The sequence below is a fragment of the Amblyomma mixtum genome, chromosome 10 (genome assembly GCF_055824585.1).
Source record: "Amblyomma mixtum isolate Tamu chromosome 10, ASM5582458v1, whole genome shotgun sequence".
In the NCBI taxonomy this organism is placed as follows: Eukaryota; Metazoa; Arthropoda; class Arachnida; order Ixodida; family Ixodidae; genus Amblyomma; species Amblyomma mixtum.
The window spans coordinates 2,039,154-2,062,740 of NC_143021.1; the positions used below are offsets into that span (position 1 = coordinate 2,039,154).

At 48.4% G+C, this 23,587-nt stretch overlaps 1 protein-coding gene across 7 annotated transcripts in view; it reads left to right on the plus strand.

The window, feature by feature from the left end:
* LOC149324983 (solute carrier family 41 member 3-like) overlaps positions 1-23,587 on the plus strand; it is a 261,247-nt gene that overhangs the window by 86,098 nt on the left and 151,562 nt on the right. For 6 of the 7 annotated variants that reach the window (XM_089562951.1, XM_089562952.1, XM_089562955.1 and 3 more), the window contains one exon: positions 18,379-18,450. The exons of the other annotated variant lie outside the window; for it this stretch is intronic. In XM_089562951.1, coding sequence (XP_089419077.1) covers positions 18,379-18,450 — 72 coding nt within the window. The remainder of the gene's footprint in view (positions 1-18,378; positions 18,451-23,587) is intronic. 7 annotated transcript variants of the gene reach the window in all.

A 23,587-nucleotide genomic window follows, 5' to 3' on the forward strand; every position in this document is an offset into this window, starting at 1 on the left:
TATTCTAACCTGTATTGTTCTAACGTGTATTCTTGATTCGCTTTCCTGAGTCCATTTGCGATCCAGCCTCCGGTTAGCGCTGCATCTATCGACGGTAGTAGTCCAAGCATCAAAACTACGACAGCGCTGAGAAGCTGACCTGCTGGCCAGATCCATCCTTCTATTCTATTCATCGTTCTACCGTGGATGTTCAGAGAAGCATCTCGCGAAAGGAAAATGTGAGCAGTAAAAGTCAAGTAAATGCGTTATTGTCAATGTGAGCGTTATTGTTATGTACAGGGTTGCTCCGCAACACGCTAAGCATTACGTCCGCTACAGAGCACGCGAGGGTATAGTCGTAGGCCAGTTGTGGTAAAACTTTAAAACAGAAAAATTGACACATAATATTTCTTACTTACTTTGAAAGCGAAACCAATGTTTTTTTTGCCTCCTTTTGTTTTACACGTTTTTCAAATTGTCTCTTTCTTTCGAATGGCGCAAGTCATTAGCGTAATGCAGCCGTAAGAAAAAGCATTTATTAGGTCCACTTTTGTTCGCCAGGAATCCTATGGGTTGCGTGCTCCCCTCGTGATCTGGGGTTCGAATCCCGGCGCCCTCAGAGGAAATTTTTTTTTAGTGCGAGAGCACTATTGGCGTTGTAACCTGAAAAACACCGGCATGGGATGAAGTTTCGGAGGCTAGTGATGCGGTGCAGGAAATGGTGGGAAATAAACAAGGCTTTTAATAAGCGTGACGTTCGCTGTCCTGGAGATATAAAAAAAAGCATTATTGTCGCGCTTGGGTTTTGAACCCCCGGCGGCGGGAACAGATCAGCTTCGCTGGCCACTGCACGAAAGCAATACGCTATTTTTTTCTTTCTTGGTATTTATTCTACATGGTTATTGGTTATGTACAGAGTGTGTGTGTATATATATGTATATATATGAGAGAAGCCAGCAGCTTGGTTTCTGTGGCTGTTGGCTTCTCTCATATTTATAACGAGCCCCTCATTTCCTTCCCTTGTTTACTTATATATGTATATATTACCTGCATCGCCTCTTTCAGGCATTACAGCAGGGGGGACATCTTCGTAACAAAAATCACATCGAAATCACATGCGCAAAACGTGTTAAAAAGCTTGATTTGCTAGTACTGTAACAACATTTGGTGGCAAAGCATTCCAGTCTCTAATCGTACGTGCAAAAAAAAGAATAACGCAAGACGTCATTTCTAAAAGAAAGTTCACGAACTTTCAGACAGTGGTCACGCCTTTTCGATACGTTAGATAGAGGTTTTATGAATTGATTTCTGCTTATTCTGGTTTTAGAGTAGCACATATTATGAAAAAATTTTAACCTCAAATCTTTCCTGAGCTCCTTCAGCTCCGGCGATTTCAGTTTGGTTCTAATTTCTCGCACACTAAAATTTCTGCTCCGAATACCATGAACAAACCTCACTGCCCTGTTTTGTATCTTCCCAAGTACATCAAGTTCGGCAGTATACAGATCCCAGCACACGTAAGCGTATTCTAATAACGAGCGGACATTAGTAAAATATAACTTTTCTTTGAGACTACTTTCCAGCTGACTAAAATTGCGTCTTAAGAATCCCAACACTCGAGCAGCTTTACTCTTTACGCAGTTAATGTGTTTTGCCCATCTAAGATCTGACGTAAAAAGAACTTCCAGGTATTTATGTTCTGAAACCCTTTTTAAATCTGCGGTACCTAATGTATAAGGGTTTAGTTGATATGAGCTCTTCCTTGTAAAAGTGACGTGCACACACTTTTCCCCATTAGGAGCCACCTTCCATTTAGTGCACCATTCCAGTACTGCATCCAGGTCATTTTGCAAGCGCTCGTGATCGCGTGCATTATCAACCAGTCTGTAGACCACACAGTCGTCAGGAAACATTCTGAAAGATTACTGAATACCTTCAGCAATATCATTTATAAAAAGCAAAAACAAAAGACGACCCAAAACTGAACCCTGGGGCACTCCTGAAGTCACATCAACATAAGCAGATGAACGTCCATTAACCACCACGTTCTGCCATCTTTGGGAAAGGTATTCTGCTATCCACATGATGATACTTTCGTTAAGCTTATACCTTCGCAATTTGGAGATTATAAGGTCAAGAGGAACAACGTCAAACGCTTTTCTGGAGTCAAGAAAATTACTATCAATCAGTTGTCTATTGTCTATAGCTACTGCTAAGTCATGCGTAAATTCAACCAGTTGCGTGTAACAAGAAAACCCTTGACGGAATCCATGTTGACTAGGATAAATAAGACTATACTTGGCCAGATAAGACATAATGCAACTATAAAGAATACATTACATTGTTTTGCACGCTACAGTTGTTAGTGACACCGGTCTGTAGTTCTCCATGTGGCTTTTTGGTCCCTTCTTATGTACAGGTACAACATGTGCCCTCTTCTAATCACTAGGTAATGCAGTTTCAACTGAACTCTTTTGGAATAAAAGCAGAAAATATTGGGGCAATATCACTGGACATTTAGAGATTAACGCGACAGGAATGTCGTCTGGACCTCATGCTTTATTTGCTTTAATGCCACCGAAAAGTTTCCAAATATCCAATCATACTAAAACTGACTTCTGGCAATAAATCTACTTCAAACTGGGAAACAACATCGACGGTGCGCGAGTAGCTGTGATTAAAAACTGAAGAAAAATAAGTACTGAACACCTCGGACTTTTGTGCATCATCATCAACTATTATTCCATGATCTATTAGCGGGGGCATAGAGACTATGTCTTTACCGTTGCGTCGAACAAATCTGCAGAATTCTTTTTGATCCTCACCTAGCTTCAGTCCAAGGTCCGGGAAATAGGATTCCTTTGCCGAAAGGGCCATGTTTCGGAATTCGCGTGCCAGTTTTTAAGCTCAAGGTGTGCTCTAGCGCATCCGGTCCGTTTTGTCTTGCGATAAGCACGCCGCACACATGCAGAAAAATACACAGTTGCTTAATAAACCACGGTTTATATCTGGATCGCCTGCTTGACAATACCCGTGTCGGGATGAAAGTTTCGCTGAGTGTAAACAGCTTCCCTTTTAGGACGTTTCATAGCTGTTCGGTGCTCAGGTCGTCTGCTAGCGTACCAAACGTTGGAAGAAAAAAAACACTCAAGGGCTGAATTAATCGCATCAAAGTTGCCTTTACTCTAAACATACACTTCTCTAGTGGGTTTATTAACAATTGGCAAATTTTCAACATTAATGTCAGCAACAAATACACTGTGGTCACTAATACCAGGCAAGACGTGCACATTTTATACAACAATCGGAGTGTTGCACAACAATTAATCAAGCACATGACAGCTGCCACCGTTTCATGATGGCACGCAAACTTTTTGTTGAAAGGTGTGGTCATCAAGAAAATAAAAAAAGCAGAATACAAATCTACCAGAAACAGTAGTTCTGCGATCATTGTGTAACAATAATGTCAGGCAGGTTGAAGCCCCCCTAACAAAATGTGTTCACAATTAATGGTATCGACTAGCTGCGACTGTTCGACAATCTGTTCGTAGGTTGCATTGGGGGGCCGGTATTATGACCCAATGGCAAGCGTTTTGCCATTTGCTAAGCGTAATTTACAAAAAACGGACTCAACCTCAGTAGCACTGCAATCCAATAAAACACATGGTATACCGCGGCGTACCAGAACAAACACCTCGCCTACGCTTGCATTTCTATCGCGTCGAAAGCAGTGATAGCCATCAGGAAGAACTTCCGAGTCCAATATAGATCAAGCCACGACTCCGTGCCCAGTATTATCGCTGGTTGCACCAAACGGCTAAGCAATAAATCTTCAACTTTATTCTTTATACTTCTGCAATTGATTAGCATAACAGTGAGCGGCCGAACGGCTGTCTGCGAACTAATCGGCCATATCTTAACCACACCCCCTGACACGCTGTCAGCCTGATATCGTTTATCATCTAGGTGCAACGTTTCATATCTCAATATCGGTTTCTCTCCCTCTGCTTAGCCAACTCCCACAATTTCTTTCCTTTCTCACGAGTAGAACGTACGAAATCTTATGATATGCTGTTTTCTATACCATTAATTTATACGCCTTAAGCAGCACTGCCTGACGTTCGTTAAACGAAGGAAACTTCACAAGTTTCGGACGCTTTTTCTCAACATGGTAGGTCCCTATTCTATGTGGATGCTCGATGTTAACACTGGTTAGTCCAAGGGAATCCTTACATAAATCAGCAATCTCTGGCTTTGTCTCTGGCTCTGGCTTTGTCGCCGTCACATCTGCTACTGAGTCCCCGAGACCGTAAAACGAAAGGTTGCACCTCCTCTCTCTGTTTTCAAGGTCAGCCACTCTTTCTTCAGTTCTCGTCAACGTTTCAGGTATCTAATGTTGCTGCTCCTCAACTGTAGTTAGAGCCACGCCCATAGCATCAATTTTTGCAAGTGCTATCTCCATGCTGTAGGTGTTCCATAGACAATCTCATCTTTTGTCTATCTCCATAGACAAAAGACGTGTTTTAAGGGCGTTTACATCAAGTGTAAGTTGGTTTTGTGTCGCTTCAATAGATGTTAACTTTGACAACATAGCCTTCTGGCCCTCTAGCAGATCTGTTAGTTCCTTGCCTGGTCCTGGCATCTATATATGTACACACGCACGCACGCACACGCACGCACACACGCACACACGCACACACACACACGAGTGTGTGTGTGTGTGTGGTGTGTGTGTGTGGGGGGGGTGTGCGTGCGTGCGTGCGTGCGTTTATGTGTGTGCGTACACACAACAAACTAATTGCCGCTGCAGCCGATCACGCCTCGTGTTAAATTGCAGCACGCTCGCGCTGCGCGTTGCACGTCGGCGTCTTCATCAACTTCCATCCGAGCGCGTCAGGAAAAGAAACGCCCCATCAATGGCGCTTTCAGGTGCCTGGCGTTGGTGTCCACCTGAAAAGCGCGCTTTCGAATGATATTTCGTGGTGGGCAAAGCTAAATCATCAGCAGTTTTTTGCCACAGTGACATCGTCTGGGATCAATAAGGTAAAAAAAATAACGTCACGTGGGACTTTGTGACCACTGTAGCTGGTGAACACTGACGCCGACTTTCGTCGCCAGTCAGCCAAATAATGCTTCCGCTTTAAAGAGATACTGGACAAGAAGCAGGAAACAATGCAGAGCGCTACTGGAACGTTTATTGAACGACAGCGTGGCTTTTTAGACAGATCGGATATGTAATGCTGCAACCAGTCACAAGATAAGAGCGAAGCAACGATATCAGAAACAAGTTCCAAGGCTGATAAAACGACAAGTTGGACTTGGAAGGGATGAGAAAACAACAGAAAAAAAATAAAACTAAACGACACATGTTCCGAATGGAAAGGATAAAAAAAATGCAACTGAACTGTCACATGGAAAGAAACCAATTCTTTTTATAGAGGACGGTAACACGGCTTGCTAGTCGATTCTGAGATGGCGGCAGCCTCTGTCTTTAATGCGAAAGCATTATATGGGTTACTTTCAAGGTCATGTCCTGAAGAAAATGCACCATGTGACGTCACGAGTGGGCGTGGTGTAGCATGTCGTGAGGAGAACTTGTGTGGTGTAATACGTCATGATGAAGATAATGATGTGCCATCTTTAGTTAGCGCTAATAGCATTAATAAGATAACACTAACAAACATAGCTGATTCTAAATAATGATCAGGTAAAGCAAATACTAATTAGTGTGATTTGTGGTGGCATCATATGAGTGGGACGTCACGCAAAGTCACGTGGCAACTAAGTAATGTGACGTCATATCAAAACACGTCATGATGTAATGTGACGTCATACCAAGTCACGTGGCAGATGATTGCAAAGAGTTCAGGCCACGCGACAAGTAAGCTACATGCCGCAATCTCCACCCCCTATTCGATGAAGGTGTAGATGAAATCCCAGCGATGGCATCACTGCCTGAGCTCAATGTGGTGGCAACATTGCCGACTACATTGACACCAAGACTTGCAGCAACCGATGTATTAGGAGCAATGCAAAGGGGGAAAGCAGCTGGTGAGGATCAGGCAACAGCACAACTGTTGAAGGACGGAGGGGAGATTGGGCCAGAAAACTAGCCACCCTGTATACGCAACGCCTTGTGACCTCGAGCGTACCAGGAGCTTGGAAGAACACTAACATTATCTTTGTACATAAGAAAGGAGACGTCAAGGACTTGAAGAATTACAGACCGATCAGCTTACTGTCCGTTGCCTACAAGGTATTTATCGCTAATAGGGTGAGGACATCCTTAGATTTCAATCAACCAAATGATCAGGCAGGCTTTCGTAAAGGATACTCGACAATGGACAATATTCACGCTATTAATAAGGTGATAGAGAAATACGCAGAATATACCAAGCCCCTGTATATAGCCTCCATTGATTACCAGAAGGTGTTTTATGGTTTATGGGGGGGGGGGGGGGGGGGGTTAACGTCCCCAAGCGACTCAGGCTATGAGGGACGAAGTAATGAAGAGCTCCGGAAATATCGACCACCTGGGGTTCTTTAGCTTTCACTGATATCGCACAGTACACGGGCCTCTAGAATTTCGCCTGCACCGAAATCCGAACACCGCGACCGGGTTCGAACCCGCATCTTTCGGGTGAGCAGCCGAGCGCCATAACCACTAAGCCATCGCGGCGGTAATTACTAGAAAGCATTTGACTCGGTGGAAACCTCAGCTGTCCTGCAATCACCACGGAATCAGGACGTAGAAGAGTGTTTTGTGCAAATATTGGAAGATATCTATAACGACTCCAGAGCTACCATTGTCCTCCATAAAGTCAGCAATAAAATTCCAATAAGGAAAAATGTGAGGCAGGGAGACACGACCTCGCCAATTCTATTCACCGCCTGCTTACAGGAGGTATTCCGAGCCGTGAACTGGGAACAGTTTGGGATAAGAATTAACGGAAAATACCTTAACAATCTGCGATTCGCTGGTGGTGATGGTGGTGAAAAACATTTATAGTGCAATAAATATTTACAGAGAGGTGATTGGGGTAGGCCCTATTGGCCCTTTCCCCTAACAATACTAGGTGCAGCCCCTATTCCGGGGCCCCATTGGCAAGCAATGTCGCCCGCGTCCGGTGAACTAAGGCCTTTTGGGTCTTTAGGTCCTGACAGCCGAGCAGGGCCGCCTCCCAGTCCCCTCTGGTGGGGTTGGGATTGGGGGGGATAGATGGGTTTGATTGACACGCCCAAACAATGTGAAAGGTGTCAGCCACCTACCCACAGAACTGGCACGTGCCATCAAAGGATGCGTTGAAATGTTTAAGTACCGCCGGGAACAGTACAGTGTTAGTAAGAATTTTGATGAGCAGGCGCTCGTCAGCGCAATCCAATCCCTTACAAGGGGCCGGGTAGCGCCGGTGCTCCTCCTTGTAGTAATCGGTGATGTGATTGAATGTAAGGGCCGGGCCAGATTGTCTGATTGGGAGTAGGCGTCCAAGTACAGGGAGATAGCCCGGGGAGAGAGTGCGCGGGCGGCCTGATCGGCCTGTTCGTTTCCCTGGAGGCCCTGGTGACCGGGGGCCCAAATCAGGTTGCGTGGAGTTGGATCCTCGCATCGGCAGCTACATTCCAATATGCGCCAGGCAAGCGGGGGAGCCCAGCCCAACTCATAGTTCCGACAGGCCCCTCGCGAGTCGGTCATGATGTGTTTCGACTTGGGGTAGAAGACCCAGAGCAATGGCAATCTCCTCCGCGTGTGTTGCGCTGTAGGCTTTGAAAGTGAGCCCGTTAACTGTGTTTGTGTTGTGTACGACTGCGGCCGTGACCACACCCCGTGGTGTGGGCCGGCAACGTCCTCGTAATACACATGTTGTTGGTTACCATAGTATCGCGCCAACGCTTCCGCGCGCGCCTGGCGACGACCGCTATGGTCTTCTCTGGACATATAAATGAAATGAAATTTAAGCGCACACGAAAAACGCACACAAGAGGAGATACACACAGGACAGGCGCTAACTTCATCTGATTTATTCGCAGGTAAGAGAGCGAAAATATATACATAAAACGAGACATGCGCAGTAAAGAAACAGATCGTCATATCACAATCATTATCTCGTCATATCACCATCTAGCCCAAACAGAAGTTTTGTTAAATTCTCTGGACATGTTGCGGGGAAGGGGTCGGACCCGGAGGGCGCGTCTCCAGGGTTCTGGCACTCTCTCCCTTTCCTCAATATGGTAGTCATGTTTGATGTGTAGCCGGTCCAAGAGGCGGCGACAGGACGTGGTCTGTGCAAGACGCATGGTTGACTAAGTGGGCTTCTCGAAGCTCCCGGAATGTGTTTACCACGCCCAAGGCCAGAAGTCGCTGGTTGGACGTGGTGACCGGGAGGTCGAGAGCCCGCTTGATGACTTTCCGGTGGATGACCTCCAGTTGGTCATCATCATGTTTGCGCAGGTGCAAGTAGGGGGTTGAGTAGAGGATTCTACTCGTTACGAAAGCATGGGCAAGCCGCAGTGCATCCTTGCTTCGTAATCCGCCCCGCTTGTTGGAGACCCGGCGGACCATGCGGCCCACCTGGTCTCCCACTGTGCGAAGTTTGGCTAGGGTAGTGTCGACCCTGCGTTGATGGTGTATGAAGAGACCAAGGACGCGGACCTCCTTGGACTCCCGGATCGGTCCCGGATCGGTGGCCCAGATTGTAATGTCATCCGCGTGATGTATCCCGGGCAAAGAAGACAATTTGGAGGGAAGATGAAGCGTTGCCAAATTGGAGAGGAGGGGAGACAGGACCGTGCCTTGAGGTGTTCCCCTCGAGCCGATGGTGTATGGCCCGTGTTCCGCATCTTGTATGCGTATGTAGGCTTGACGGTCTGTAAGAAATTGTTTTATGTAGTTGAATGTTTTGTGGCCACAGTTGGTGTTACTGAGGTGGTCCAGGATTACTTTGTGTTTGACATTGTCGAATGCGCCTTTAAGATCCAAGGCCAGGACCACCTTGTCGTTGTGAGGACATTCGACAGGATCTAAGATGTCGTGGTGAAGCTGCAGAAGTATATCCTGTGTAGACTTGTGAGGGCGAACATGGTGTCCGAACCAAACCGAACACGGTGTCTGCGAAAGTGTGCTGTGTTTAGAGAAAATCGGAGAGTCTGTCGCGCACCATCGTCTCCATCAGCTTGCCGACACAAGACGTGAGGGAGATGGGGAGAAGGTTCTCCACATCAATAGGTTTTCCGGCCTCCGGAATAGAGGTCACGAGAGCCGATTTCCAACTGAGAGGGAGAGGAGTCTCTCCGTCCCAAATGCTATTGATGTATTTGAGGAGCGCGGTGTAGGCTGCGTCGGGAAGGTTGGCCAAGAGCTTGACCGTAACCTTGTCGCGCCCGGGTGCAGTGCCCCGCTTCATTTTGCTTAAGGCTGCCCGGAGGTCGTGGAGTTGGAAAGGCTTGTCCAGCTCCGTGTTCTCTTCGCCTGCATACGAGTACGCCGCCTGCCGGGGGTCCTTAGTGGTGCACAGGTAGCGATCCCTGAGCGTGTGCGCTAGCTGTTTTGTCGTTCCTGTAAAGTTGTGCAGGGCCCTATGTAATTGGCGTTGGGTTTCCGTGCGGGTTTGTATTGGATCGATGAGAGCGCGGAACAGGCGCCACGTGTTGCGGCCAGACATCTGGCGAGCAGCCGCGTTGCACCGGTCCACCCAGTTAGTGTCGGCTAGCTGAGTAGCATATTCCGCTGCCTGTTGTGTGAGTTCGAGGATGCGGTTCTTTAGGAGTCTATTATGTTTCTGTTTCTTCCATCGCTTCGTGAGGCTGCGACGGGCCTCCCAAAGGTGGAGAAGGTGGTTGTCCACGTCTGTTTGTGTTTCTGTGAGCTGTATCTGCTTTTCGTGTTGTGTGAGTGTAGACGTGAGCGATCTGGGCCAGGCGTCGTATCCCGACTGGAGGGGGTCTACGATAGGTAGAGAGCTGATGACATTACCCTGCAAGTCACTCAGGACATGAAATGCAAGTCATGATCAATGAGTTAAACAGGCCGAGGAGAACGGTGCGTCTAAAAATTAACATGCAGAAAACCAAAGTAATCCTGAAAAATCCTGGGGTTTTAACTGGAGAGATAAGTACGCTTTCCCCGTTTAATCACGGCTGACCCAGTTCAAAACCGCGTGGACCCAACCCCGTGGTCGCGTACGTTACCGAGCGCACGCCGACCACGGCGGGCCTTGCTCTGAGGGAACAAAGGAACGATATTATGGCTGACAAAAACTAGGCGTTTATTGCTACAACAACAATAACGCCAGCTAGCAAGGAAATACGCGAAGGAACCGAGGACGTCCAAATCACCAGCAAGGTTAGGAGCGAATGTCCGCCCAGTGATTATTCCGCGGTCGGACGGGACGAGATGCGGGAGAACGTTTGTCGCCGCGAGGCTTCGTCATTCGCTCTGCCGGCGAAGAGCGGGGCGCTGCCCGTGGACGTCCTCGCGCGCTTAAGTCCCGAGCCGAAGAGGGCAGTAGCCCCCCCCCCCCCCCCCCCCCCCCGTTCCCCCTTGTGCGCAACAATGACGCCATCCGTGGCGCTCGTGTCGCTGCGACGTCGGCGCCCTAATATGGCTAAGGAGGGAGCATCGCGGGGAAGCCAATCAAAGGGGAAGGCGCGGAGCAAAGTCTCCACAAGGTCTAGCAAGGGAACAGCAGTTCGCAATTGGTAGCGAGGGGCTGGAAGTAGTAAGAAAATATGCCTACTCAGGGCAGGTAGTGACTGCACATGCAGATCATGAGAGGGGAATAAATTCCTCATTTAATTCTTTACTTGTATAAATTCCTTCCATTTCTTTTATCTTTTATAGTCTTTTTTTCTCACAACGGCCTCTCGCAAACAATAAGTATTTCCCCTCTGCAATAATGCCTTCGGGCGCTGCAGGTATTTTAAATAAGTAAATAAATAGAAGGATAACAACGGGGTGGCGCGCATATGACAGAAGTACTTTGATTTGGGCTAGTTGGTTCATATCTTGAAAGTAGTTCGGACGGCGCGAAAACAACAAAGACAAAGGAGACACGAACACAACAGGACGGGCGCCAACTTGCAACTGAAGTTTATTGCACCAGACCCCTACATTTTATGCATCACCCGAGCCATATCTCGCAAGCGTATCACACAACAAAACGAAATTGTCATCAAAAGTCCGAACATCGGAAGTAGGCGCTATACTATTACAGACAGATATGCGTTCTGCACTATACACATGATAACATTTTCCTTATTTTATCTCAAGATTATAAGAGCGCGCAACCCATATGAAAGCAATTCATTCTCAAATGAAATACACACGCTTGAACAAGGCAACCAGAGCGCAAACTCAACAATCCTGATTTAACACAAATTGTGAAAATGAATGAATGACCAACAACAAACGCGGAAAATTTTTTGGTGGACATGAAAACTTAAACCTTCGAGGAAACCTCCCAGCGTCAATGAACTATTTCTAGCGTCAAAATTTAAAACCATTGAGAAAACCTCCCAGCGTCAAAGATAAAACGTTAAAATCTAAAGACAGCCTTCGAGAAAAGCCACCTCGGCGTCACTAATTGAAATTGAAGGCCTACTCACGCATGCGCTTCCCGCTTTCTTAATAAAAAATGCCTCCACTACTTCCCGCTCAAATCTGTCTTTACCGCTCTTCAAAAAAAAACTGTTTTGCTCAATTCCGGACTACACCCTTTGCAAGTCTTGCAGTGGTCTGCAAGGAAACTTCCATGTTGTTGGCGCACATTCCGCATGTGTTCGCTGGCACGTTCATTAAAACATCGTTCATGGCGCCCGTCCTGTTGTGTTCGTGTCTCCTTTGTCTTTGTTGTTTTCGCGCCGTCCGAACTACTTTCAAGCATATGACAGGTTCTCTGAAATCATGGATGACAGTTTACCAATATCCCTCAAGAGCAAAGTATACAACAGCTCTGTTTAGCCGGTACTCACCTATGGGGCAGAAACGTGGAGGCTAACAAAGAGGATTGATTCAGCTTAAGTTAAGGACAACGCAGCGAGTTATGGAAAGAACAATGCTAGGTTTAACCTGAAGAGTTTGGAAGCGGGCGCAGTGGGTGAGAGAACAAACCGCGGGTTAATGACATCCTAGTCGAAATCAAGAGGAAGAGACGGGCTTGGGCAGGGCATGTAATGCGAAGGCAAGATAACCGCTGGTCCTTAAGGGTGACGGAGTGGATTCCAAGAGAAGGCAAGCGTAGCAGGGGGTGGAAAAGAGCTAGTTAGGGGGATGAGATTAAGAAGTTTGCTTGGATGCGGTGGCCCCGGCTGGCAAAAAACAGGGTTAATTGGAGAGACATGAGAGAGGCCTTTGCCCTGCAGTGGGCGTAGTCAGGCTGCTGATGATGGTGATGTTTTACTCAAGTCGGAGGCTAGCTTGGGGCAGGGGTTCTAGGGCAGGATTCTAGGGGTTGGGAGCATGCAACTGAAAGTGCATCCTTTACGGCGTGGTTGAGAGGTATCCATTGAGTGTTGAGATGTGGCCGCTACTGCGCCCTTTCGTTTTCTCAGAAACCTTTCCTTTCCTGAAAAGACATGCTTTCGCATTCTTCCACTTAGCAGGCTTAAGTGCTCCCAGGGAAAAAAAATAGGATGAAGACCTAATTGGGCTGTCGCCCTGTCTGTACCGATTGCCTACTTCTGTATGTGCTTTGCTTACCTTCCCGGCCACAGTGTTACCTCTTCACGCTGCCTGAAGATCCCATGAACGCCATAAGATCTCGAGACGGACCCTCCGGCACTGTCTTCACAATGCCGACGTTCGTTTTGTGAGGTACACAGGCCTACCCCAGCCTGGCCAACGGACATGAACAGTAATTCTGACATGGAAAGACCACATCCTGATATTAATGCGTCTGCTGTTTCGCCTACCCTTCCACCTCAAGAATGTATCCTCAGCACCTCAGCTCCTCCTGCACCCGGTATTTCATCGCTACTCAAGTCGCCGTCTTCACTTGCAGGGGACGAATCATCGTTAAACCCTACCGCTTTGCCTACTCCTGTGCCTACCCCTACACCACTCCTGCCCACTCCTGTGCGGACTGTCTCTGATGCCAGCTTTGAACCGGCTGCGAAAAAGGTAAAGGCCACCCCAGGCGATCCTACCCCTTCAAAGATGACACCATCCAAATATTCACCCCTTGAACTTAATCGCGCCTTCCGAGTGCACATTAAGCCTGCCGTGCAATACGACATAACGTCAGTTCCTTCAAGATCGGTGCAACAGCTCATTGACCGTGGTGGCTGGGCACCGGCAATCCTCACTAGTCTTGCGAAGCAGACACCTGGGGCAGTGATCACTCCCCCTTCTTATTGACTTAGTCTCAAGTGCATTGCGCAAAATTCGCCGCAAGATCCATATTGCTTCTTGGGACAGTCTTCGCACAGATCGTCGCCTCCTCTCAATAACTCCTGCCTCAGCCCTTTCTACGTTCATGCTTGTCTTAACTGACAACACAATTTTTTTCACTGTCAACGAAGACCAACCAAATCCTGACTTTCACTTCCTTAATCTCTGGGCAGTACGCAAGCAGCTGGACGAATACGTCACTCAGCATCCGTAAGATCCGAATGCGCGAACGGAACTTCATGGAGTCACCGCTAAAGCCCGTCGGTATTTTAAACGCCTTCTGCACAAGCGCTGGACAGAATGGTGTTCTCATCTCAATACTCCTTAGAAGAACTTGTTGTTGGGCTAGTTGGTAGTTATTCATCATTAAATTCAAAGGCGCCAAACCATACACACACACACACACAGGAGAAGAAAGAAGGCGCTGTGTCTCGTCTTTCTTTCTTCTCCTGTGTGTGTGTGTGTGTGTGTGTATGGTTTGGCGCCTTTGAATTTAATGATCAATACTCCTGTCGGCAACCGCCAGTTGTGGCGTGTATTTCATTCCATGGAACGCAAGTCATCCGTCAAAGACTACGCCGAGAGTATTCGACTTGCCCTTCGTCTTTCTCCAGATGAATTCGCCTCGCAAGCTGCCCTTCAGTTCTTTCCCAATTATGATTGCTCACCTGCACCTGTTCCATTCTGTCCCAAACATGAGGCTGAGGATAAGATCACATGCCCGTTCACCATGGCTGAGCTTATAGCTGCCACTGAGGACATTCGCCCTAACACTGCACCTGGTCATGACAAAGTACCTTATGTCCTATTCCGGAATCTGGACGGTGAAGCATTGACTTCACTTCTCAAAATTTTTAACGAAATCTGGACATCCAGTGAAGCGCCATCCGATTGGAAACATTCAGTGGTAGTTCCGATACCAAAGCCCGGAAAATCACCCACAACTCTTGGAGCCTTACAAACGGTTTCTCTTACACCAACTATTTGTAAACTGTATGAAAAACTGCTTGCCATTCGAATCTCCTGGTGGCTCGACCATCATTACAAATATTCGTCAGCTCAAATTGGTTTCCGACCAGGATACGGAGCTGAGGATGGTCTCGACCGCTTTGCCAACGACGTGATACGTCGCTCACCTCACAGCCGTCTCGTTCGCACAGTCCTAGCAACAGATATCACGAAGGCTTACGACAACATTCTCCACGCAGCCATTCTCAACACTATGTCATCACTCGGCATGCCCTTGCAGCTATGTCGAGCAATTCGTGCATTTTTCTCGCAACGGACATTTGCTATCCGTGTTAATGGTAAACCCACAGGCCGCTTCATTTCTAATCGCGGTGTACCGCCGGGCTCAGTCCTAGCCCCACTTCTATTTAACATCGCATTCATTCATCTGATAGACAGTCTCTCCACCCTTCCTAATGTTCAGGTTCTAGCATATGCAGACGATATCACTCTCTGGTCCACAAATCGCTCAGCTCAGGTGCAGCAAGACTCCCTGCAAAACGCCCTCAATATCCTCCACAACTCTGTTGCCGATAATGTCCTCTCTCTCAACCTCTCCAAATCCTGCTATGTCCATGTGAGCAATAAAGCTGGCCGCCGTACTTTCAAAGCCACTCCGTTCGTGCTCACTATTGGCAATGCTCCACATACTGAAGTGGAACATGCCAATGTTTAGGCCTGCACGTTCATGCTTCAGGCAGGGCCACGGCTTGGTTGTCAGCTATGCGCAGGAGTGCTATAAACACACTTGGCCTCATCCGCAGAATGGCCAATCGCTCTGGAGGTGCCCGTTCAGATACAGCTCGTCGACTTGTTCGTACCGTCTTTCAACCTCTTCTCCTATACCAGGCTCACTTCCAACGACTTACGAAATGGCAGTGGTCCACACTTGAAGCACTCAGTTACGAAGCCATGCCAGTCATTCAAATTCAAATTCTTTATTTACATTTAAATGTACACAAAGATGTGTTCAACACTGTGTGGACCCGTAGCCGTAGGCTAGTCATGGGTCCAAAAAGTGAAATACAATCATACAGACACTCCAGTACAAAGCAATTAGAACTTGTAACAGCGGGGTAGATACATGTGTATGAATACAAGTGCAGAAATGGGAGAAAAAAAACATTACACGGAACAACTTTATAATATGAAAAACATCGTCTATGTCCAAAAAAGTAATAATAATAACAATAAAAACGAATGCGCGCAGCAGGTTGAGTAAGCGTTAGTTCTTAGTATGTATGTGCCGAAAGAATTTTTTTTGCTGTAGGAGTGAAATTTTGAGCGTATTTTACTTCGTGGGGAAGGGTATTCCATATTTTTGCACCAATAAAAGCGAGCTGTCGTTCTCCATATACGTTGTGAGTGGGTGGCAGATTAAAGTTTCCAAGCGTTACATTCCTGGTGGGACGTGATGACGTGTGAAATAGGGATATATTGAAAGGATGGTTGTATCTTACGATGCTGTTAACGGTAGTAGCTGTTTTCAGTAGGCGTAGTGAATCGAAAGGTAGTATCTGTAAGTCTTCGAATAATGATTTGCTGGGATGATGCGGTTTAGAATGAGTTATGACTCTTAATGATCGTTTCTGTAATCTTCGGATTGGCTCGATATAACTGTTGTAGGTCCATCCCCAAGAATCTAGGCAGTAAGAAAGGTGACTGTGGATAAAGGAAAAATATAAAATGCGTAAAATATTTGTATCAAAGAAGTCACGTGCCTGTAGCAGTTGATAGCACCCGGATGCCAGTTTCGCCTCCACTGCAGATATGTGATTTTGCCAGTGCAGATGCCTATCAAATATTACGCCAAGATATTTAAAAAAAGGTGTATGTTGCAGTACAGAGTTGTTAATGGACATTTTCATACAGTTAATATCTACTTGTTTACTACGGGAGTGAAATACCCCGAGCAACTTCTATTTGTCTGCTGCAGGGGTATGCTCAGCTCAACACACTGGAAGATTTAATTACCCAGCGACAAACCAATAGAGCATGGAAAGTTTCTCTTCGTCCGATGTTCGAGCCTCAACCACCTCCATGGGACACTGTAACATTACATCAAACAAGCCTGCTCGTCAAAACAAGTCGGAGTTCTCGTCACCGCCGTTACCGTTAGGCTTTTTCTGCGCAACATGACAGCTGTACTCTTTACACAGATGTCGCCATAACCCCAACAGGAGGATCAACTGCTTTTATAAGCCCGACACACCCTCAACTCTACGGCCGACAAACCTCCTGTAGTGACACTTCATCATCTCTTCCTTTCGAGCTGCAAGCGATATTACATGCCACAGCAGCTTTACCTGACGACCCTCCTTATGACCAGGTGCACCTATGTACCCATTCACAAGAATCTGTGAAGCATCCAAAGAAAGTCCGTGGTACCCTTCGAGTTTCCCAGGCCATACATGCTGCTTGTGAATCTTACCCGGTGCCTATACTCATCCAGTGGGTTCAAGCTTGCACGGATGTCCACACCATCGCACCTGACATGACATCTCGTGCCACTGACATTCCACCAACTCCACCTGCCTCTTTGCCACCAGTTCCACTTCACACACATATAACATAATCAGCCTCCCTCAGGCAGCGTACGCGTGCTCTTATTCCCTCGTGTACCTACCCCCTTCCCCGCAACCTATCGCGAATGGAGGAGGTCTCTCTGAGGCGGCTGCGTGTCTGAGTGGCTCTTACGCCTGCACTTCGCAACCAGTGGCAAAGTGACAAGATTCCTGCGCAGCAAAATGCCCTCGCTGCGAAGCACCCGCTTCCGACACCAATGTCCACCACCTACTCTAGACACGTCCAGGAACTTCACTGGTGCGCGCTCGAGTTCTTCAAGAGGCAGGCCTGTCTGCAAACAATGACTCTACTTTGCACGTGTGGATAAGGAAAAACATTTGCGCGCGAAGCTTTTGTGACTTTTTACACGCAACCGGGTTTCATGCGTTTTTATAACGTATTATACCGTTCGTCACTAACACCACGTTTTATGCCGCGCGGTACACTTAGCGTCACAAATCAATAAATAAGTGCCCTCAGAATGTTTGCTCTTTTGAAGCTCTTCCTTTATTCCTCCTATGAGCTCAGCGCGGCTGAACATCGGGTAAAAACCCAGACAGGTGCGACCGTTAAGATTTCACCCCCCCCCATTTCATCAAATAAATGCGCGTGCTCTTGTAAATGATCATTTAAGCACCTCTAGGTTTGAAAATAAGCAAGCATTTTATTTCGGCCGGTGTAAAAATGGCCGCATCGGAGGGGAATCTAATCGAAGGCACTTTTGCGCAAGGAACATGTTTGTTCTTTTCAAAGTAATTCTCACTGCACGTGTCAAGTTTCTGAGTCCCTTTCCCCACCAAAGTTCACAGTTTCGAAAATTTACAGGGTGCATAAATAAATATGTTAACTCTAGATTTGGCTGAAAAATTCTTAAGTTTATATGATACCTTGTGCACGCATGGAAGTACTGCATGTTTTCCCTGGCTATCCAGCTCATTAAGGAGGGTTCTATACCTTACTTTTGCCTAAAGATTATGTAATCGATCTTAAAAGGACACCCGGATAACATGTCATTGCCGTCGCTCCACCTGAATGCGAAACCTAGGATAGAAGTTGTTTACACTTGGCTTTAAAAGCGCGGATCTGATTCGGATTAGATAATAGAGCTTTGATTTGGGGGCATCAAAATGCAACAACGCTTTCATCGACTTAGGGTGAAAGTCCGAACAGACACATTCACTTTGGTTAAAATATGGCTTTAGGTCTAAAATCTGGATGCAGCCATTTGCGGAAGCTCGAGGGGAAGCGAGAGCAACTGTTAAAGCTTTCTAAAAAGTGCAGAATTATTAAATGATAAAGGTTTTTCCAAGCTACTCGGTTGCAGGAGCTGACCGAATAGAGCATTTCACCTTCTTGAGACGTGCGAACGCCAGATGCAAATTATGTATTTTCTGTATAGGTCAACGATTTGGCGCCTTATGTACATTATTTCTTGTTCACAGGCGAACCTGGGAAACATGGACAGTCGGTCTGCGCAGCTCACTATTGCCGGTGGGAACCTCGCTCTGATCCAGGTTCGTGGCTGCTCCTCTCTTTCTGCACACTCTGCTGCGGTCAGGGCGAACGCTTATCCCGACTTGCATGTGGGCGATCACCTTTCCCCGTCGTCTCTTGGGTGATTGATCGAACCAGCGCCCGTAGAGCCTACCCTTCATTGCCATGGCTTCTAGAAATGTTACAGCTGCTTAGGAAAATGCAGGCTTCTCACCGCGGTGTGCCGCAACGAAAAGATAGGAGGGGAAAGGTCTAATTTTTCGGCGGTCTATATTCCTGCCTTCCATGCGTTTTGTTCCCGCCATTAGTAAAAAAAGCACCGTTAATCCTTCTTGCGGTTACTTTAGAAAACAATGGAGGATATGGAACGACTTCCCCGCGCTGTTTCTCCTTGTCAACCTTAGGCACAGTTGCTATGTCTCATGCGCGAGTGGTGTTTGTATTCAAGGAAGTAGATGTGGTGTGTGCTTTGGCTGGCGTAAGAAGTGAGCCGATACTCAGGGTGACGAGACGAATGTTGATTCATCCAAGGAGTAGAAATGTTATAGCGCAAACAAAGACACGGACAAGAGAGACGAAACACACACACAAGCGCTAACTGTCAACTGGATTTATTCGTCAAAAGCCACACCTTTTATAGGCCGAAGCATCGCGACAGATAAGATGACAAAAATTAGACAAAAACAAAAACAAGGGTTGCGTCAGAGCCATCAAATCGCGAGCGCATGCGCGGGTAGGCAAGGGCATCACACTTCAGTTTATCTTCCATCTAATCAACAAGTAGCTGCATTAAAATAGTTAATCTCAGCCTGGAATAAAGATAAAGAAGGTTCGCGGACGCACTCGCTGCCAAGTTTCTGTATGTGGTAGGCTTCTAGGCTTATCCGTGCTGTCCTGTCTTTACTTTTACCAATAACCTTTGTGTCGTGTCCGGTCGCTGTGTTGAATGCAGCGAAAGACGCACACGGTACTTTAAGACTTCGTTTATTTAAAGCCGATGAGGGTGCGACCAGCGTCGACCGAGGCAGGAGCCGAACTGGCCGCCCGAAGAAAGGAGGGAGCGGAGAAGCGTCCACGGGAGGGAGTGGCTTCCCAAAACAGGAGGAGGATGCGGGGGCGCACCATGGGGGGGCATCTGGCGACAGCGTGCGACGAGGGGCAAGTGGTCGTTAGGAGGAGGATGCGAGTGGTCGTTAGGAGGAGGATGCGGGGGCGCACACACACAAAAGCAATAAGGGGACACAACACTTCCTTCCCCCTTAGAAAGTTGCCTGGTATCGTGCAGGGGGTCGGCGCTCACGCGTGGAGGCGCGCTGGCTTTGTGCGCTCGGGGGAGAAACACTTGTAGGCTGGCTGTTGTTCGCTGTGTCTCCTAGGTCTGTCCTGGGCGAAGTCTCTTCTTCCGGGAAGAGGTGCCAGGCTATGTGGGAAGATGGTGCACGTGTTCTCTCCGCTGGCGGACAGCTCTCAGACGGCGTCGTAAATCTACGCAGCTGGTTGAGATGTCGGCGTGCTACTGTGCCATGTATGTTGACGAGCCAAGAGCGCAGGCCTATGCGTCTGACAATTGTAGCTTCCTCCCAGCGTGGCTTTTTCAGAAACTGTCGGGCGAGGACGCGCTGCCCCTCATTAAGCGTGCCGCAGCGCGGAATTGCTTTTTCTTCCCGGAACGTCTCTGCCTTTGGCTCGGGGAGGATGGCTGTGAGCTGGGTTCGCATTTCACGCTCGAACATCATTTTCGAGGGGGTCTCGCCTGTTGTGCTCTGAACCGTCGTGTGCTGCTTGAAGAGAAAGCGCGCAAGGCGGCGCTGCAGCGAGCCTGTCTGATCTCTTTCAAGGGCGCGTTTTAGCTCGGCTACGTAGCGCTCGGCTTGTCCGTTTGTCGCTGGGTGGTAGGGGGCCGATGTAACTGATGAGATCCCGTTGTCGCGATAAAACTTGAGGATCTCCGCAGACACAAACGGTGTTCCGTTGTCCGACACTACCTTGCGCGGCAGGCCGAACGTTGCAAATAGTGATCGGAGGTTGTCAATGACTGCTGCCGAAGTCGTCTGTCCCATTTGCCTTATCTCAAGCCACTTTGTGTAGGCATCTACGACCACAAGGAAAGTGCAGCCCTCAATTGGTCCTGCAAAATCAATGTGCAGTGTGTGCCATGGTGTGTCTGGCTTTTCCCATTCTGGGACAGGAGCTTTCGGCGGGGCGCTCCGGCTGCTCTGGCAAGGCTTGCATTCTCGCACCACTGTTTCGATGTCGTTGTCAATGCCAGGCCACCACATGTAGCTTCTGGCACACTTTTTCATTGCAACGATGCCCCGATGTCCGGCGTGGATGAGAGACATAGCTTGTCGCGTAGTTCTCTCGGCATCACAACTCGGGACCCAAATATGATGCAGCCGCGATGGGTGCTCAACTCTGTAGCTCGCCTGCGGTAAGCGTCGAAGTTGTCCCCTTTGAGTTTATGCACGTTGCCTTGTTGAACAGCTGTGTAAACTAGCCGGAGAGCTGCGCACTTCTGCGTAGATGCTGCAACTGTGCCTGCTGTAAGCGGAGGTTCTGGCAGTGCTTCGAACATCAGAACGTCTCCTGGTGGAAATGGTTCGTCAACAGTTGCGTCTAGTGGCAGACGGCTTAGCGCATCGGCGTTTTGATGTTTACTCCCATTGCGGTAGACCAGAGCGTAGTCGTACGCTGAGAGTTTGATGCACCAACGTGTCATTCGCGGAGACAAAGTTGGTGGCATAGGCCTTTGTGGTCCCAGAATGCCCAATAGCGGTCGGTGATCGGTTATAAAGGTCACCTTCCGGCCGGCAATGTACTGGTGAAAATGTGTCGCCGCGTAGACGATGGCTAGCCCTTCTTTGTCAAGTTGCGCGTAGTTGCGTTCTGCTTGCGACAACGTACGTGAGGCGAAGGCGATGGGAGCTTCCCTTCCTTGCTCGTCAGTTTGCGATAGAACCGCGCCGACTCCGTACGGTGATGCGTCGCAAGCCAAAAGCAGAGGCTTCCTTTCGTCGTAGTGGCGGAGGACTGTACATCTTCGAATCAGGTCTTTCAGGGCATCGAATGACTGCTGATGGCGTGGCGACCATGTCCATGTCACATCTTTCCGAAGGAGTTGGTATAAGTCGTTGGCCACGGTAGCTCTTTGTTCCAAGAACCGGTCGTAGAACGTCAAGAGTCCGAGAAAAGCCTGTAGCTCCTGCTTGTTTGTTGGAGCTCGTGCTTCTGTGATCGCTCGCACTTTGTCCTCGGTAGGGTGAATGCCTTCCGCATCAATTCGGTGTCCCAGAAATTGCACCTCTGGCACCGCAAAACAGCACTTCGATTTGCTTATGCACAAATTAGCGTTTGCTAGCCTTTCGAGAACGAGCTCTAGGCGCACTGCATGCTCTTCAGTGGAAGTGCCACTGATGATGACATCGTCAAGGTAGACACAAACTCCTGGGATGCCCTGAAGCACTGTCTCCATGAATTTTTGAAATATGGCCGGGGCTGCAGCTACGCCAAAAGGCAGTCGCTTGGCTTTGTACAAGCCTTTCAGTGTGTTAATTGCCAATAATTCAGCAGTTGACTCGCTCACCTTCAGCTGCTGATACGCCTGGGTGAGGTCCAATGTGCTGAAGACTCTTGCGCCACGTAGTACACTGAATACTTCTTCAGGTGTCGGTAGCGGGTAAGAGGACGCTTTAGTCGCAAGATTGACGGTGCTCCGGTAGTCTCCGCAGAGGCGTATGGTTCCGTTCTTCTTGCGAACTACGACAAGTGGTGTGGCCCATTCTGAATGCTGCGTCGGCTCGATGACACCTTGCTGCTCCAGTTTGTCCAACTCTTTTTCAACTGAATCTCGGAGAGCAAACGGCACCGGCCTGGCCTTCAGAAATTTGGGTTGCGCGTTGTCCAACAACTCCAGTGTGACCGGGGGCCCTTCGTTTCCTGGAATCTCTTCCGAGAATACTCTTTCGTATTTCTCTTGCAGTTGCTCAACCATGTTCTGGCTCGGCGTCTGGTGTATGCCGCATATCATCACGCCTAGTGGAGAAAACCAGTTTCTCCCTAGAAGGCTTGATCCTGTGCCCTTCACAACAAGCAGAGGTAGCGTATGGGTCTGGCCGTTGTAGTTAACCTGCACGTTGGCAGAGCCCAATAGTGGCAGATTCTGTCCTGACCACGTTCGCAGGTGCGTGTCGTCTTGTTGCAGGGCGGGTGCGTCAGATGGCCATGAAGTTCGGAACGTGTCCTCACTGATCAGAGTACAGGCTGCGCCGGAGTCCACCTCGAACTTAATCAGCTGGTGATGTACGCTTACTTCTGTAAAAATCTTCGGTCGCGTGCCGAGATTCATGGTGTTCAGGTCGTACAACACAGATGGTGTTGCTGATGTTGTTCCATGGAGATCAGATAGCGGCGTATTCTCTGAGGCGTTGACGCTGTGATTAGGCTGGGAAGGTGACTTTATCTTGGCAAGTCTCCGTTTCGTAATGCATGCTCTTTCGATATGCCCTCGCTTGTGGCAAAAATTACACGTGGCTGACTGGAATCGACATCCCTGGGGGTTGTGTTGGTCGTCACACCGCCAGCAGCGTTGTGCCTTTTTGACCGATTTTACAACAACAGAAGGCTTGCGCACCTGGTTGCTTGTCTGGTGTACCGGCTCGGTGTTCCGGCGAATCCCTCTCTGCTGGTGACCGGCGCTCTCCGCTCGAACGGCGATGTCGTAAGCTTTGCTGAATGTGAGGTCCTTCTCAGCGAACAGGCGCTGCTGCAGTGACTCGTCACTCAGTCCGCACACAAATCTGTCGCGTAACATCACGTCCAAGGGAAGCATGGTGGTGTTAGCAGAAGAAGCTGCGTCTCCCTCCTGCCCGGTAGCTGTTGTCGACAGCGTTCCAAAATTGCAGTCGGCAGCGAGCTTCTTGAGCGCGGCTACGTAGGCGCTCACAGTTTCTCCTCCCAGTTGATCTCGTCGTTGGAAGCGAGCCCGGCTGTAGACCTCGGATGGCCTTGGGTCGTAGTGCTTTTGCAGCGCTTTTACGATGTCGTCGTAAGACACTGCCGCTGGTGTGCTTGGCTGAATAAGGGCGCAGACAGTATCGTAGGTCTGCTCCCCGCACAGCGTCAGCAGGTTGGCCCTCTTCAAGGCTGGGTCTGTGATGT